The sequence below is a fragment of the Thalassophryne amazonica genome, chromosome 13, assembly GCF_902500255.1.
Source record: "Thalassophryne amazonica chromosome 13, fThaAma1.1, whole genome shotgun sequence".
NCBI lineage: Eukaryota > Metazoa > Chordata > Actinopteri > Batrachoidiformes > Batrachoididae > Thalassophryne > Thalassophryne amazonica.
This window is the reverse complement of record NC_047115.1, coordinates 34,564,388-34,582,302: the sequence shown is the minus strand read 5'-3', so window position 1 is coordinate 34,582,302 and position 17,915 is coordinate 34,564,388. Positions and strand designations below refer to the sequence as shown.

Below are 17,915 nucleotides of genomic sequence, written 5' to 3'. Positions count from 1 at the left end.
TTACAAACGCCCCCGCGACGTTCCAAGCATTGGTTAATGATGTCTTGCGGGATTTCCTGCACCGATTCATCTTCGTATACCTGGACGATATACTCATCTTTTCTCCGGATCCTGAGACCCATGTCCGGCATGTACGTCAGGTCCTGCAGCGGTTGTTGGAGAACCGGCTGTTTGTGAAGGGCGAGAAGTGCGAGTTCCACCGCACTTCTTTGTCCTTCCTGGGGTTTATCATCTCCCCTAACTCCGTCGCTCCTGATCCGGCCAAGGTCGCGGCGGTGAGAGACTGGCCCCAACCGACCAGCCGTAGGAAACTGCAACAGTTCCTCGGCTTTGCGGATTTCTACAGGAGGTTCATTAAGGGCTACAGTCAGGTAGTTAGCCCCCTGACAGCCCTGACCTCACCAAAAGTCCCCTTCACCTGGTCGGATCGTTGTGATGCCGCGTTCAAGGAGTTGAAACGTCGCTTCTCGTCTGCACCCGTTCTGGTGCAGCCCGATCCTAGTCGCCAGTTAGTGGTTGAAGTGGACGCCTCGGACTCAGGGATAGGAGCTGTGCTTTCCCAGAGCGGGAAGACCGATAAGGTCCTTCACCCGTGTGCCTATTTTTCCCGCAGGTTGACCCCGGCCGAACGGAACTATGACGTCGGCAATCGAGAACTCCTTGCGGTGAAAGAGGCTCTTGAAGAGTGGAGACATCTGTTGGAGGGAACGTCCGTGCCATTCACGGTTTTCACTGACCACCGGAACCTGGAGTATATCAGGACCGCCAAGCGGCTGAACCCCAGGCAAGCCCACTGGTCACTGTTCTTCGGCCGTTTTGACTTCCGGATCACCTACCGTCCCGGGACCAAAAACCAGAGATCGGATGCCTTGTCCCGGGTACATGAAGATGAAGTCAAAGCGGAGTTGTCGGATCCACCGGAACCCATCATCCCGGAGTCCGCTATCGTGGCCACCCTCACCTGGGACGTAGAGAGAACCGTCCGGGAGGCCCTGGCACGAAGCCCGGACCCCGGAACTGGGCCAAAGAACAGACTCTACGTCCCACCAGAGGCTAGGGCTGCAGTCCTGGACTTCTGTCACGGCTCCAAGCTCTCCTGTCATCCAGGGGTGCGAAGAACCGTGGCAGTTGTCCGGCAGCGCTTCTGGTGGGCGTCCCTGGAGGCCGACGTCTGGGATTATATCCAGGCCTGCACCACCTGAGCCAGGGGCAAGGCTGATCATCGCAGGGCTTCGGGACTGCTCCAGCCGCTGCCCGTGCCTCATCGCCCCTGGTCCCACATCGGCCTGGATTTTGTCACGGGCCTCCCGCCGTCCCAGGGCAACACCACCATCCTCACGATAGTGGACCGATTCTCCAAGGCGGCCCACTTCGTGGCCCTCCCGAAGCTCCCGACTGCCCAGGAGACAGCGGACCTCCTGGTCCATCACGTTGTCCGGCTGCATGGGATTCCAACAGACATCGTCTCCGATCGCGGTCCCCAGTTCTCCTCGCAAGTCTGGAGGAGCTTCTGCCGGGAACTGGGGGCCACGGTGAGTCTCTCATCCGGGTATCATCCCCAGACCAACGGGCAAGCAGAACGGGCCAATCAGGAGGTGGAACAGGCCCTGCGTTGCGTGACAGCCTCGCACCCGGCGGCCTGGAGTACCCATTTGGCCTGGATCGAGTATGCCCATAACAGCCAGGTGTCGTCAGCCACCGGCCTCTCCCCTTTTGAGGTGTGTCTGGGGTACCAGCCTCCTTTGTTTCCGGTGGTTGAGGGAGAGGTCGGTGTGCCCTCGGTCCAGGCCCACCTGCGGAAGTGCCATCGGGTGTGGCGTGCTGCCCGTTCTGCTTTGCCGAGGGCCCGGATGAGGACGAAAGCCCATGCAGACCGTCGGCGGACCCCGGCCCCTACGTATCGGCCAGGGCAGGAAGTGTGGTTGTCAACAAAGGACATTCCCCTCCAAGTGGACTCACCTAAACTGCAGGATCGGTACATCGGTCCATTTAAAATCCTCAAGGTCATCAGTCCAGCCGCGGTGAGGCTTCAGCTTCCGGCCTCACTGCGGATCCATCCCGTTTTCCATGTGTCCCGGATTAAGCCGCATCACACCTCACCCCTCTGTACTCCGGGTCCGGCACCACCTCCTGCCCGGCTCATCGATGGCGAGCCGGCTTGGACTGTGCACCGGCTCTTGGATGTCCGTAGGATGGGCCGGGGCTTCCAGTATTTGGTGGACTGGGAGTGGTACGGACCCGAAGAACGCTCCTGGGTGAAGAGGAGCTTCATCCTGGACCCGGCCCTCCTGGCCGATTTCTACCGCCGCCACCCGGACAAGTCTGGTCGGGCGCCACGAGGCGCCCGTTGAGGGGGGGGTCCTGTTGTGTGGGCCGCTGAAGAGGAGGTACTGCTGGCCCACCACCACCAGAGGGCACCCTGCCTGGAGTGCGGGCTCCAGGCACCAGAGGGCGCTGCCACCTCACAGGAGCAGCCGGGGTGACAGCTGTCACCTACGACAGCTGTTACCAATCATCTGATCCGCTGCAGTATATCAGCAAGACGTCATCTCCACTTCTTTGCCGAGATATCGCTCTACCGAGGAGGTAACGTATCCAGCCAAACGTGTTGTCTTTTGACCATAAATACTTTTTTGCCTTCACGCAGATAGTGAGTAGAACAGCAGGAGACTGTATTGGATCCCTTGGATAAGTACTCACATTCCTGCACTAACAGTGTTTTCCTGACGAGAGGTGGAGGTGGTTTCTCCACCATACGTGTTGCTGGGTGCAGGCGCACCCACATCTGACTGTTTCTGTTCCTCGCCAGCAGTACCAGATCCGACAAGTGGAGGCAGTGGCCACCTGGGAGTTCGGGACTTGGCGGTTCCAGTATTCCCGGGGTTCGGTGGCGGAGGAAATCGTGTGGTTCCGGTTCTGCTTTGGACAGACGTCTCCTATCTTCGAGCCTGCCCACATGACACCTTTGTGATTCGACTTTATTGTCTATTATTGTAATCGGTTGTGTTTGTTGTGCTTATTTCACAACAGTAAAAGTGCTATTTGACTTCCTCCATTGTCCGTTCATTTGCGCCCCCTGTTGTGGGTCCGTGTTCCTACACTTTCACAACACAAATGTTTATTCATTCTGTAAAAACCTTGTAACTGTTAGAATGGCCTAAGCAGTGGGCCACCTCTGTGGGTCTGGTCTGCTTGAGGTTTCTTCATCATTATCACCAGGGGGAGTTTTTCCTTACCACTGTTGCCTGTGTGCTTGGTCAGGTTAGACCTTACTCATGTGAAGTGCCTTGATCCTCCTCATCATTTGTACTATGTCTTTGAAGATTACAATGCAATGTGAGTTTCATAGTTAGTCATTCCTAATAACAAGCTGTATCGTTAATCTATCAGGTCTTTACCTGAGTAGAGAGTAACAGATGGTTTATAGAGCACCCTGGGAAAAAAACAAAAACCCCAGGCTATCCTGTGTGATGGTAGAGTTTATTATTGAAGGACAAGCAGGTGTCCTTTGCAGAATCCTCCACTAATCAGTCTGCACCACAGAAACAGGTCACAGTGTGAACTTGAAAGGCAGCAAAAGCAGAAAGACTTATGGGAGAGAAAATGGAGACAGGATACACTGCTGTATGTATTGCTTTTGCTATCTTTTAATTAAGATGTGAAACTCAGCAGCAACAGTAGTTTATTTAAAATATAGGAATGCAGTATGCTGACATAAACAACACAAAGTGATTTCAGCCAGCTGGACTTGTTACTGTGGCCATTACAGACACAGTGGTGGCAAATAGAGTTGGTCATGATTAAAGTGATATTCATTTGACCAGACAATCCTCTGTTCAAATCCCCATCAGACCGGATAATCACTAAGGGCCTCGTTTAAGGTCCTTAATTCCCAAGTTGCTCCCAGTGTGTAGATGAGCACCTTGCATGACAGCATGAAGACATTTTGATTATAGTGGGCAAAATTTGCTGGTCCACCTGAATCCATTATATGCGAGTTTTACTGTACTAAGATTTCATGCAACAACAATACAGAATTCTTTTATTGCCCTTTAGTGCAGTTATCCAGACAGCTAGCATTATTATCTCAGATACTTTTAATAAAATGCTGAGAAAGAACAAGTATGGTCAAATTCACAGCAGCTAGCAGTGTCTGCTAGTGAGGCCCTGGGCCTGCTTGCACACTGGGTAATATAGTGATCTTGCACCTACTGTAATTATTCATAGGTTTGGTATAAAATAGCTTAATCTGATGAGTCGTATAAAAATTCATCCCTATGCAGTTATCATGAATGGGGAAACTATCTATGGAGTCTCAAATCTTTTTTTTTTTTTTCTGTTTTTGTACTACGTTGTGACCACGTTTCTTTCTGCTGTAAAGTTGAACATTTTAACATGACCATTGAACATTTTAAGTGGCCATTCAAGGAACTGCAGGTTTTCTCACTTCCATGTTGGCTTGCTTTTTTAGCACTGGATGATGACACTTGATTTAACCACACAGGAGTGCACAGCTGTGTCAGAGTTTGATTTGTATTCCACCTTTGATTGTTCTCTTGGCCTCTTATGATGAGATGTTTTTGAAATGTGATTTTAATTGTCAACTTCATTTGAGCATTTATAAACACGTTGAATTGTTTTCTGTCTGGCTGTTACTTTATGAAAGTAGGGCACATTTTGCAATAATTATTTCAGAAAGTACAATTTTAATTAGTATTAATGTCACTGGAAAGTCTACTTCTGTGATAACTATCAGTAGACTGAGCAGACAATGTGAAGTGGACATTGCGGTATTGTGAGAGCTGAAAACAAGATTGTTTTAATTGGAGTCTACACAAACAGCCTGACTGAGCTCAGAATTAAGTCCAGTCATGTCCATGTGTCCTTTGGATTTGATCTCCCTTCTTGTAAGTAAGTTCTCAGTTGTTTCCCTTTGTGTTCAGTGTCACCACAGCGCATCTGATACGGATATGCATATTGATATGGCATAAGTTTTGGAGGCAAGTGCACTGACCACTTGGCCACCAAGAAGAAGAGAAAGAAGAAGACCTACAAATATTCACTGTTTATGTTCTGTTTATTCATATTCTTAGTATACTGTTAGTTTCTCCAACTGCAAGACCGTTCTGGAATAAACTGATATGCTTGTGATGGATCTGTTGAGATCCACAGTGGGAGCCAGGCATCCGTTGAGTTCTCGCTTGTGTGACAAGAATACAAAATGTGTTTTTCTAATGGAATCCCATCTTAAACCTCAATGCGCCAGACACCTACCGCTACTTCCCATTTGAGGCTGAAGGAAAACAGAGATCACAGTGTGGGTTGGTGACTGGATTTATGTGTGCAGTCACATGTTAATAGTTTGTGCCATTTATTGAGATTCCCCTAGTGAGAGTCTCACTCACTCACCTTGTGCAGGGACGTTCCATTCTGTTCTTTTGTGCCTAAATCTTTATCGGTGCTGCAGTGATGTCTGGCAGTGTAGGAGTATTTGTTCTGAAAGCAAACACCTGGAATGAATGCAAATGTTTGCTTTTCAGTGCAAACATTGTGACAGTTAGATAAGCATAGCCACGCTACAGAGTTTCATGTCTTCTGTTTCTGTTCCATGTGTGTTAGTTACATAAAATGTGTCTCTACAATGAATAATTGTTTTCTGATTACTGTTAATTCATCGTCTCATTTGTTTGAAACATGTTATCAAAACATATTTATGTTGAGGGATTAGAAATAGAGGAAAACAGAAACTTACACTGGTTTGGCTGAAGCTCTTCTTGGCTGTGGTCCTCTCAAATCCTCTGGTTTAGGTGTCAATCAGACAGTTTGATGCCTGTTATTCTGACTCACCCACAGAACCAGGCTGGATTATTGGACATGCTTATAATGATGCCACACAGTACTGATACGCACTCTTTTGACTTATCACTGAGGATTCCCATTCATTAACCTTGGGGAACCCATTCTGATTCTTAGAAAGAATTTATTTCAGTGTTTGACAAAGGAAAATTTTCATTCCTTCAAGAATATTGCCTTTTCTTTAAAATCTCTGTGATATCAGCATGCAGATCATCTAGCAGTTGGGCTGCCCTGTTAGCCCTAGGCTAGGATTTTACTGATGTTTTTAACAACAAAAATTATAATTACTCAAAGGTCTAATTACTTTCGGTTTTCCACAAAATTGGCAAAATTTACCTGACTAGTCAAAACTTTGGACACACAGTTTTCCATTCATTTGAACTTTGTGAGTTTTGTCTTATCCATCCAACAAATATCCAGCAAAATATTCATGTGAAATATGTCCAGATGTTCTCTGGAGTTCATCCCAGTGGGATCTCTGCTGTTTATTAGTGGTGTATATTAGTCTTTCTGTTAACATCTTTTTTTTCACACTTTCAGTCAAAATTTAAGGTCTGCCGCATTTCTTTGGCTCCATGGTGCTAACACAGGCAGGTTAGCAGTACCTTTTGTCATTCGAGGGCCATTCCCAGTGTTTCATTTGAATTATTTCCCAGTGTGTCATTGTATCTTGTTGCAGTTTTTACTTGTGTGGTTCCATAATTTCAATAATTTTCATCGTATTGGCAATATAAGAATATTGAGGCCAAAGAAAAGCCTTTTTTGTTACTTAAATCATAAATAATTCAAAGGTATTACACCTTTAATATCTATGTTCAGATGAAAAGTTCCATATTTATTAAATGTGGCATGAGTCTGAAAAGCTGATCTGGGATGATGTGTGAGAATTTGAATAGCAAATTTACTTTAATGATGTCAGTCTATATCAGTGAGGCCTGGTTAGAAAAGATCACACTTGGACTACACGTTAATAAAAACTCCAAGGAATTCAGTAGTTTATGCAAGAATTAACTTGAATTACTTGTTTATTAAATGGTCTTAATACATGTCAACTTTAGTTTGATTAAATATTAAACCCTGCAATTAAAGTACTCCAGCATAGTTATATACCATACTAGATGCTAAAAAGATTACACGTTAATGATTAGTTGATTAGTAATCCAGCTTCTGTAGTTTGATTGGATTGTCTTTTAATTTTGGACTGTTGGTCGGACAAAACTGAACCTTTGAACATGCCACTATACACTCGTTGGGCTTGTGATAGAGATCCTTCAACTTTTTAATAGATAATGGAACAATAGGGAAAAGTACTTAACAAACTCATCAACAGTTCAAAAAACAACAATCCTGCAACTCTGCTTCTGCAGCTCAATACGGTGCATGAAATGATAATTAGCAAATGTAAGGAAATTTTTATACATATTTTATCGATAGTGACCAAAAATAAACTCAAACATGTGTGAGGAGACAGAGAAAATTGTGTCCTTGAGCTGAAATGACTCACTGTTCTAACTTGATGTTTTGGGTTTCCTGTGAAGCAATTGTTTCTTGAGTTTTTGGCCCACATCACCTGTCTATGATACTGGCTACAGGGCGCACTTAAGGGACAGGGAAGCCATTAGGCAGAACCCCTGTTTGACAGGGAAGTCTTGTGTCAAACATTGGCTCTGTTTTCAGATTCATTAAATTGCATCCACAGGCTTGCCCCAATGATTTTCTCTAATTTATGACCGCCAGGCAGACGGTGTCAGACATGCGTGTGTGCTTATACATACCAATTTTTGCTATTATGTGTTTAAAATTCTGATGGTGTCACATGAGAGCTGCCATCTTTAGCCTCCTGGCAGTGCTGGAACCTGAAACCAGCACACATGGAGGTGTGTACACACACACACACACACACACACACACACACACACACACACACACACACACACACACACACACACACACACACACACACACACACACACACACAGATTTTGTAGTGGTTCCCTTTTGCACTTTCAGTATGCCAGTATGCTAAAGCGCACATCGGAAAACATCTGACAGATTTAGCTTAGCACGTTAAATATAGAAAGGGATATAGCAATGAAAGCCTGCACATACGTATATTAAAGAGAAAACAAAGACGTCACCTCTGCATGCTCAGCAACATGAGAGCGCATAACAGCATATGACTCTCATTTTGAGTGCACGATAAACCTGGTTGGTAATACAGACAAAAATTGCAGTGCCAGTTGTACTTGGCAGTGCTTAATATTTGTTTTTATTCATATTTAGATTTTTGTAGGTGAGGGGATGCCCCTCTGCCATTTCCATTCTTGTAGTTTTCCCATTGAATACATGACATCTCTAACACTGTTTCTTTCTCTTTTTGCTCTGTATGCACCACTCTGCATTTAATCATTAGTGATCGATCTCTGCTCCCCTCCACAGCATGTCTTTTTCCTGGTTCTCTCCCTCAGCCCCAACCAGTCCCAGCAGAAGACTGCCCCTCCCTGAGCCTGGTTCTGCTGGAGGTTTCTTCCTGTTAAAAGGGAGTTTTTCCTTCCCACTGTAGCCAAGTGCTTGCTCACAGGGGGTCGTTTTGACCGTTGGGGTTTTACATAATTATTGTATGGCCTTGCCTTACAATATAAAGCGCCTTGGGGCAACTGTTTGTTGTGATTTGGCGCCATATAAAAAAATTGATTGATTGATTAATGATTTGCAATGGCATTTTCTTGGTTCTCTGTCATTGGTACATTGTGAATTTGAGGTGGTTGAGTAGCTCTCACAGACATTGTTAGCAGGGAGAGAGTGAAGAGTGGGGATGATCATTGTTCACGGCTGAATAACTGGGTCAAGTTGAGATGATGACGCTTCTCATCTCCTCAGCTTGTCGCTGGCTATTCACCACTCAGCTCTTCAGCCACTAACCATTGTCCACTCGTACGTTTGCACCTTTCTACTCCTCCAAATTCTGTTTTCTGTCCATGTTCTTGCATACAGAAAGACATACTTGCTTCACAGTAAAGTTCTTGTGTGCATTTTATATACTGTTGGCATGCATGTGCATCAATATGTAGCTGTAGTCTTGCATTTATGTCCCGGTTTAGGGCACTGACAGTGTCAGAATTCACAGAGGAACAAGTCTTTCATGTGTTGTCAGGTTTCCTTGAACTTGGTGCTGTGAGCCTCATACAGGTGAGATATACTGAACTACAACCATATATATCTGCCGGGCTTTTCTCACATTGGCTTTGGTGTTCAATTTACACCTGCAGAACCTCACTATAAGCAGACTATGCCATCTTGTGGAAAGGTGTCATGTTTGAGTTCTTGTCTCGGCACCACTGCAGTGTTTGGATCACAGTGTGCTCTCTAATCCGCTGGTTCTCTTTTTAATTAGACCAGTAGATGGCCATCCACACAGAATCAATCAATCAATCAATTTTATTTATATAGCGCCAAATCACAACAAACAGTTGCCCCAAGGCGCTTTATATTGTAAGGCAAGGCCATACAATAATTACGTAAAAACCCCAACAGTCAAAACGACCCCCTGTGAGCAAGCACTTGGCGACAGTGGGAAGGAAAAACTCCCTTTTAACAGGAAGAAACCTCCAGCAGAACCAGGCTCAGGGAGGGGCAGTCTTCTGCTGGGACTGGTTGGGGCTGAGGGAGAGAACCAGGAAAAAGACATGCTGTGGAGGGGAGCAGAGATCAGTCACTAATGAATAAATGCAGAGTGGTGCATACAGAGCAAAAAGAGAAAGAAACACTCAGTGCATCATGGGAACCCCCCAGCAGTCTAAGTCTATAGCAGCATAACTAAGGGATGGTTCAGGGTCACTTGATCCAGCCCTAACTATAAGCTTTAGCAAAAAGGAAAGTTTTAAGCCTAATCTTAAAAGTAGAGAGGGTGTCTGTCTCCCTGATCTGAATTGGGAGCTGGTTCCACAGGAGAGGAGCCTGAAAGCTGAAGGCTCTGCCTCCCATTCTACTCTTCCAAACCCTAGGAACTACAAGTAAGCCTGCAGTCTGAGAGCGAAGCGCTCTATTGGGGTGATATGGTACTATGAGGTCCCTAAGATAAGATGGGACCTGATTATTCAAAACCTTATAAGTAAGAAGAAGAATTTTAAATTCTTTTCTAGAATTAACAGGAAGCCAATGAAGAGAGGCCAATATGGGTGAGATATGCTCTCTCCTTCTAGTCCCCGTTAGTACTCTAGCTGCAGCATTTTGAATTAACTGAAGGCTTTTCAGGGAACTTTTAGGACAACCTGATAATGAATTGCAATAGTCCAGCCTAGAGGAAATAAATGCATGGATTAGTTTTTCAGCATCACTGAGACAAGACCTTTCTAATTTTAAAAAGTAAATGTAAAAAAGCAGTCCTACATATTTGTTTAATATGCGCTTTGAATGACATATCCTGGTCAAAAATGACTTCAAGATTTCTCACAGTATTACTAGAGGTCAGGATAATGCCATCCAGAGTAAGGATCTGGTTAGACACCATGTTTCTAAGATTTGTGGGGCCAAGTACAATAACTTCAGTTTTATCTGAGTTTAAAAGCAGGAAATTAGAGGTCATCCATGTCTTTATGTCTGTAAGACAATCCTGCAGTTTAGCTAATTGGTGTGTGTCCTCTGGCTTCATGGATAGATAAAGCTGGGTATCATCTACGTAACAATGAAAATTTAAGCAATGCCATTTAATAATACTGCCTAAGGGAAGCATGTATAAAGTGAATAAAATTGGTTCTAGCACAGAACCTTGTGGAACTCCATAATTAACTTTAGTCTGTGAGGAAGATTCCCCATTTACATGAACAAATTGTAATCTATTAGATAAATATGATTCAAACCACCGCAGCGCAGTGCCTTTAATACCTATGGCATGCTCTAATCTCTGTAATAAAATTTTATGGTCAGCAGTATCAAAAGCAGCACTGAGGTCTAACAGAACAAGCACAGAGATGAGTCCACTGTCTGAGGCCATAAGAAGATCATTTGTAACCTTCACTAATGCTGTTTCTGTACTATGGTGAATTCTAAAACCTGACTGAAATTCTTCAAATAGACCATTCCTCTGCAGATGATCAGTTAGCTGTTTTACAACTACCCTTTCAAGAATTTTTGAGAGAAAAGGAAGGTTGGAGATTGGCCTATAATTAGCTAAGATAGCTGGGTCAAGTGATGGCTTTTTAAGTAATGGTTTAATTACTACCACCTTAAAAGCCTGTGGTACATAGCCAACTAATAAAGATAGATTGATCATATTTAAGATCGAAGCATTAAATAATGGTAGGGCTTCCTTGAGCAGCCTGGTAGGAATGGGGTCTAATAGACATGTTGATGGTTTGGATGAAGTAACTAATGAAAATAACTCAGACAGAACAATCTGAGTTCAACAGAAGTACTGTTATGCTTTGTTTTTTCATCATATTAAGCTTCAGCCTTCTGTCAGTCCCCTTTGTGTGGCGTGTCTTTGTTGCTGATGGTGGTTGTTAAGGTCATTCTGGCCCTCAAGAAACGTGTCCAGAATTGTCATTATCCTCCATTCAAGCATCAACCATTAAAAATTATTACCTCAGCCACAATACATCATTTCAATCCAAAAGACTGTCACACCAAAGTAATCAAGCTTCTATCATCAATAATGAATGGCACAATCAACCTGGCAGGGCAGGAACTATTGTGCACCTTTACATTGGTCAGCAATACGTCACGGGCACCTGTTAAGTCATTCTGGAATATTTCAATGGGAATTTTTATTTTAACATTTTTAATCTACTATTGAGACTTAAAATATTTTGGAAAATAAGTGGAAAAGGCACATGAACATGACTGTGTTTTTAGACATTTTAATACTTAGCAAAAGAAGAAAAAGATATCACAGATAACACACACACACGTATGACCGCAGTCTATTAAAAATACATAATTTAGTTTAGGTGGTAAAATCACATCATTTCTCTTTGATGGATTTCTTCATGTTATCAGAAAATATGGTAATATTTATCAGGTCTTGACTATCATTTCTTTGAATAATCATTGGCAACTGTCTTTATGTTGTTGGCTAGTAGATAGTACACCTACTTAAAAAAAAATTCCTCCCACCCCATAAGTTTAGGTTTATAACTTGATTAGGTTTTGAAATAGAAATCTCATATTTGATCTGTGTTGTGATGGTGTACATTACAACAAATAAGAAAGGCTTGAACATGTTTTCAATGTTGTAGGACGCCAAAGGCTTTTGGACAGCCTGGTAATATATTATAACCTTCACTACAGCGACTGAAAATTCAACATAACTTCATTTATGTTCACTGAGAAGTATGAAATTATTTCACTGAATTAGATTTATTTATTTATTTTTTTTTTACTTTAGATTGATATTTTATTCATATTTGTTTTATTCTTTTGTTTTCTTCTTGCATCTGCTTGTTTGCAGTGATAGGGACAGCTAACATAAAAGTTAGCATTGATGACCGCTAAGCCGTTAACGGAAAAATTAACTGTGACAATATTAAAATGTGATAACACTAAACCACTAAAACATTTAGCTTCAGCTACTGCTAACTGCTAACAGCTAACCTTTACATTATTATGTGAATTTAGCTTTTGCCTGTTTTTTAATCTATAAAAGCTGAAAAACAGACATGAGTAAAGATGTGAAATTTTAATATTCACAAATTAATTGTACTTTACATTCAACATGCATTTTATTCACAGTACAGAAAGTATTAAACAAACAAACTTGAAGCAAGAAGAATACGCATGGAAAATAATTATAATAATCTCATCAATGCATTTTCTCTGGCTTGACCTACTGCTTCTCATTCTCCTCAAAATTATGCTTGTTGCTGCCAGGTTGTGTCCATTTTTCTTACTGAATTTGTTTATAAGCTTCAACAGGAACAAATGTATGATTTCATGATTTACAACTGTTTTTGTCCATTTAACCTGATTTTAAAAAGTTAGCTCATTTAAAGTTAGCTGAACTGAATTTTGTGGACGGTAACTGGTCCGCCAATAGTTTTCAAAGTTAACTGAGAAGCTAATCTGCTAACCAAAAGTTACCTTTGCTAATTACCGGTTAGCTGGCTTTATGAGCTGTGCCAGCCCCTGCTTGTTTGTTTGAAAGATTTTCACAAAACTCAACATAAAGTTAGTCTGGCTTGGAATTGTTGCCAGTTTTGTGGAAGGTCTGGATAAGTATGCAGATCCTAGAAAACATATGTGGAATATTTACTGTCATGACAGGGAGAGTATCATGTATCAGTATCAGTGCTTTGAACAAAAGTGTTTTTTTTTCACACTTTATACAGTCACCATTCATACAGTTCATACAGTCCATTTCTGCAGGATTAATGTATTGTTGCTGTATTACTGTGCCACCTTACCTCCACAGTTGCCTCGCACATGGTGTCACGGCTACGTTCCATAAACAGCACAGTATGGTCATAAATACTGTATCAGACATTGCAAGCATAGAGTCAGCACAGTGTTTGAGGAGTTCATGTCAACACCTGATACCACTGGGCCTCTCTCAGTGCTTCCCGTCATTTCCTCTTACACGTACTATCGCTGCAGATGGTTTAGAGAGTTTTTTTCACTCCTTTTCATCAATACACAAGCTTAGCTTTAGTTTGATGTCATTCAGCAGGCTATGGTTGCTTATATTATAGTGAACATGAATTATTCAGTGTGAACTTCTGTTTTTTTAATGTGCACCATTATTTGTAATTACAGTTACTGTGTGGCACTTTGTAACTCTAAATACATTCATTTGATTAGACAGTTTATTATCCCTCAGAGCTTGGACACATTTTCAGCTCGTAACAATCATAATTCATTTCTCTCTCTCTCCTCAGGTGGTGCTTGTCTTTGCACTTAGCATTGGGGCCCTTGGAATCTACTTTATAGACTCGTCAGAGTAAGTGCCAATTTCATTACATATTCTTCTTCTTTCAGCTGCTCCCTTTAGGGGTCACCACAGCAGATCAATCATGTCCATCTCACCCTGTCCTCTGTAATGTCCTCTCCCACACCGACCACCTGCATGTCCTCCATCACCACATCCATAAACCTCCCTCTTCTCCTCCTGCTTGGAGGTTTGATTCTCGGCATCCTTCTCCCTATATAACCTGGGTCCCACATGTCCAAACCATCTCAGTCTCACTTCTCTGAGCGACATTTTGCATGTTCCTGCAGCTCCACTGATTAGTGGAAATGTACAGCATCGATAAAATTAAGTTTGTGTGCATTTGTTGCATGCGTGCTATGTCTGAACGATAGCTGCGGTTACATTTTTAATCAGTCACAGATAAACTTCCCACAAACTCTGAAATGCAAATGCATAAATTCACACCCCCACAAGCCCTCATAAGCAGTGATATACAAATACACACATCTGCATCTGAGGATTTGTCAATGGGAGGTCTGTCAGTTTCCATGGTAACAGAAAAGGCAGACAGTGTATGCGTCGGGAATCTTGTTTTTATGGTTGAAAAAGTGCGTGTACTCTGCATTTGTGTGTGTGTCAGGGTTTGCCTTTTAGAATAAATAGTTGTGTGCCTTAAGGGCACCAAAATCTGAAAAGTTTGGTGCCGCTCAGAAAAGTTCGGTACCAAACCTACCGCTACGCATCATAGCGGCAAAGCAACTAGGGGGGTCTGGGGGCATGCCCCCCACAAAATTTTGATATAAAAGGATGCAAATTGTGCATTCTGGTGATATCTGGGGCAGATTTGGGGTGAAATTATGGAAGAACAAAAAACGAAAGAGATCCGCACAGCCAGTTAGCTCCCAAACAAGCCTTTAATAACACACCAAAGGTGACATTTCGGGCCTCGCCGTTCATCAGACAGGATGAAATTATGGAAGGGAATTTTTGTGTTTTTGGAATAATATTTTCTGAAATTTCGAAATTTTCTAACCTTGTCAGAAGCTGAGATGACCCCATGCCAATATGCACAGGCAGATTGGCATGGGGTCATCTCAGCTGCCGATGTTTTATTAAACATCCAGCCCATTAACAATCATGGCTGCCATGAATGTTGATTACACTTGTGATTACAGAAAATCTATTAGCAGTCATCATGGTCATCTGCCATTCTCTGCAGCACTTCAAGGTGTTCTTCCTCAGAATCAGAATTAAGCTCAGAATCTAAGGCAGCTCTTCCCTCAAAAACTGTCATAATTGTGTTTATAAACCAGTCACCATTTGTTTTTATTATACATCTGTGTAGTTAATAAATAAAATAATCTTCACGGATGATTTGCTCGCGCGCGCACGTAGGGAAATAAAAAAAAAAAAAAAACTCTCCGCTGGCTGCTGTTCGCTCTTCCCTCAAAAACTCTTTCATAATTGTGTTTATAAACCAGTCACCATTTGCTTTTATTATACATCTGTGTAGTTAATAAATAAAATAATCTTCACGGATGATTTGCTCGTGCGCATGTAAAGAAATAAAAAAAAAAAAAAAAAAAACTCCGCTGGCTGCTGTTCGCTCTTCCCTCAAAAATGCTCCATTTGATCTGTGTATAATAAAACGCAGCATTACAAACAGAGGAGAAGAACATTTTTTGATGACGTTTTGTGTATGTGTCGGTCTCAGAAAGTCAAATTCTGCTCAAATTTTGTCCAAATTTGATAGATTTCTGTACAGTTATGAAATAAAAAAGGTGGATTCCAGTCGGGACTGCAAGTCTAAAGAGTTGTGTGCCCGCCCCCAAAGTAGGGTGCCACGGGTTCCCGGGTAACCGCTAAAATGGAACCCTGGTGTGTGTGTGTGTGTGTGTGTGTGTGTGTGTGTGTGTGTGTGTGTGTGTGTGTGTGTGTGTGTGTGTGTGTGTGTGTGTGTGTGTGTGTGTGTGTGTGTATCCCTGGCTGGCAGTCACCCACAGAGAGACTGCAAGCCTGGCATCTCTGATAATTCCTGCAGCCACTTTTACAGCATTCACTCCCAAAATTGAGTACATAGTTTTAGCCCTTTTACCACAAATTGAGAGTTTGTGGAATTTTTAGAGCTGGTTACTTTGTATATCTGAGCTGAAATTAATTGACTGAACTCCATCAGATATATAGTGTAGTGGCACAAATAAGGATCTTCTAAAAGTTGCACTGGAGACTCAAACCTAGATGACCTGTCTTCTTGAAGTAAAATCCTTCTCTGTTCCACTGTACCATAGAGGCTGACATTTTTTTGGGAATCCCACGGGTCACGGGATTCCCACGGGATGGGAGTCAGCTTTATTATTTATAACGTGATAAGGGACGGTACAAATTAAAAAGTTCACAGGAGCAGACGGGAGCAGGAACCAACTAATAATAATCCTCTTCTTTGGATTACAAAAGTGGTAACATTTTATTGGCCCACCCTGTATTATTATGTGATCCATATGCTGATGGGCAAACTTGTAAAGAAATCAGTGATTCATCAAGGCCATGAAGTAGCTGGCATCAGAATGTGACTGTGGGGATTTAGTTCACTTTAATTAGTTCAAACCAAAGTGTAAATGGTTGTTGTTGGAAACTGCAGTCACACACATCACCATTTGAATAAATGGTGCAAAATGTGCTTTTAGGGTGATTTTGTGAATTATTCACAATCAAATTAGGATTTCAAATATTTACTATAGTGTCTGTGTTTAGAAATGTTTTATCACAATTGGACCAAAATATATACACCCTGATTATTTTTCCTTTGTGTGTGTGTGTGTGTGTGTGTGTGTGTGTTAGTTGCATCAGGACATGACATTCCTTTTTTTCACCAAGGTGGATCTGCATGTTGATTCGGCATGGATCAAGTACAACGTCCTCATCCTCCGTCCTCCTGTATGCACAGTGGGTTGGAGCCAGGAGGCAACATATAGGGCTGATACAGGAAAAGGATTATTTCTTTGGTGTCGTGTGGATTTTTGGTTCTGATGGACAATTTGTATTGTACTGGTACTGTATATTATAGTCTGTCTGTAACTGATTGTTTGTTATATTATAGGTCTGACTAAAACAAGTCTCTCAGTATGACACTTTGTGTCTCAATGAGACTACCTGTATAAATAAAGGATAAATAAATAAAAAGATATCTGTGCTGGGGTAAGATGGATTTGAGCAGAATTTGGTATGTGCATGTGCTGTCCTCACAGCGGGGACACCAAACAACTCAGCCACACATCCTCATTAAATACATTAATTATTGTCATCCAATGACAGGTGATACTGTCATACCTTTAACCTTTGCTGCAGTGGGAATTGTTCCTTACATGCCTCTCCAAAGTTATTTATTCTGTAGCTTTCTATCATTCTTTATTCATATGCTTCTCTGGCTCTGGCATATATTCAGAAAAAAATTGACAGCTAAATGTGCTTCTCAGTGAGGTGTGTAATGTATACTTGCATGATGACTAGTGATAGGATCTTTAGCAATTTCCTCAATAAATCAGCCTTTATAAAGATCAATAATACATGAATCCTTGAAGACTCATAAGATACATAACACATCATTTTTCTTCAAAGGTCTTCGTTCAGCCATTACCATGAACTGTTATTGCATCTCAACTCAAGTAATCTGTTGCCTTCAGAACAGTAGTTAACACTCTTTTCACTCACTCACTCACTCACTCACTCACTCACTCACTCACTCACTCACTCACTCACTCACTCACTCACTCACTCACTCACTCACTCACTCACTCACTCCAACTAAGGGTCATGGGAGGCTGGAACCTAGCAGTCATATGACGGGAGGCAGGGTACACCCTAGACAGGACAGAGAATTATTTAGATAACGATAGGCTCCTCAGCAGGAAACCGATTGGGTGCATGATCCGGGTAGGGAATGTGGTCTTGCCCCAAGTGAAAGAGTTCAAGTACCTCAGGGTCTTGTTCACGAGTGAGAGGACAGTGGAGCATGAGATTGGCTGGAGAATTGGCACAGCAGGGGCGGTGTTGCATTCGCTCTACCATACTGTTGTGACGAAAAGGGAGTTGAGCCAAAAGGCGAAGCTCTCGATCTACTGATCAGTCTTCGTTCCTACTTTCACCTGTGGTCATGAGA

The 17,915-nt window shown here is 42.6% G+C and overlaps 1 protein-coding gene across 5 annotated transcripts in view; it reads left to right on the top strand.

Annotated features, from left to right (window-relative positions):
- The window catches only part of kcnma1a (potassium large conductance calcium-activated channel, subfamily M, alpha member 1a), a 461,512-nt gene that overhangs the window by 220,829 nt on the left and 222,768 nt on the right, over positions 1-17,915 (top strand). For all 5 annotated transcript variants that reach the window (XM_034184484.1, XM_034184486.1, XM_034184483.1 and 2 more), the window contains exon 3: positions 13,728-13,789. In XM_034184484.1, coding sequence (XP_034040375.1) covers positions 13,728-13,789 — 62 coding nt within the window. The remainder of the gene's footprint in view (positions 1-13,727; positions 13,790-17,915) is intronic.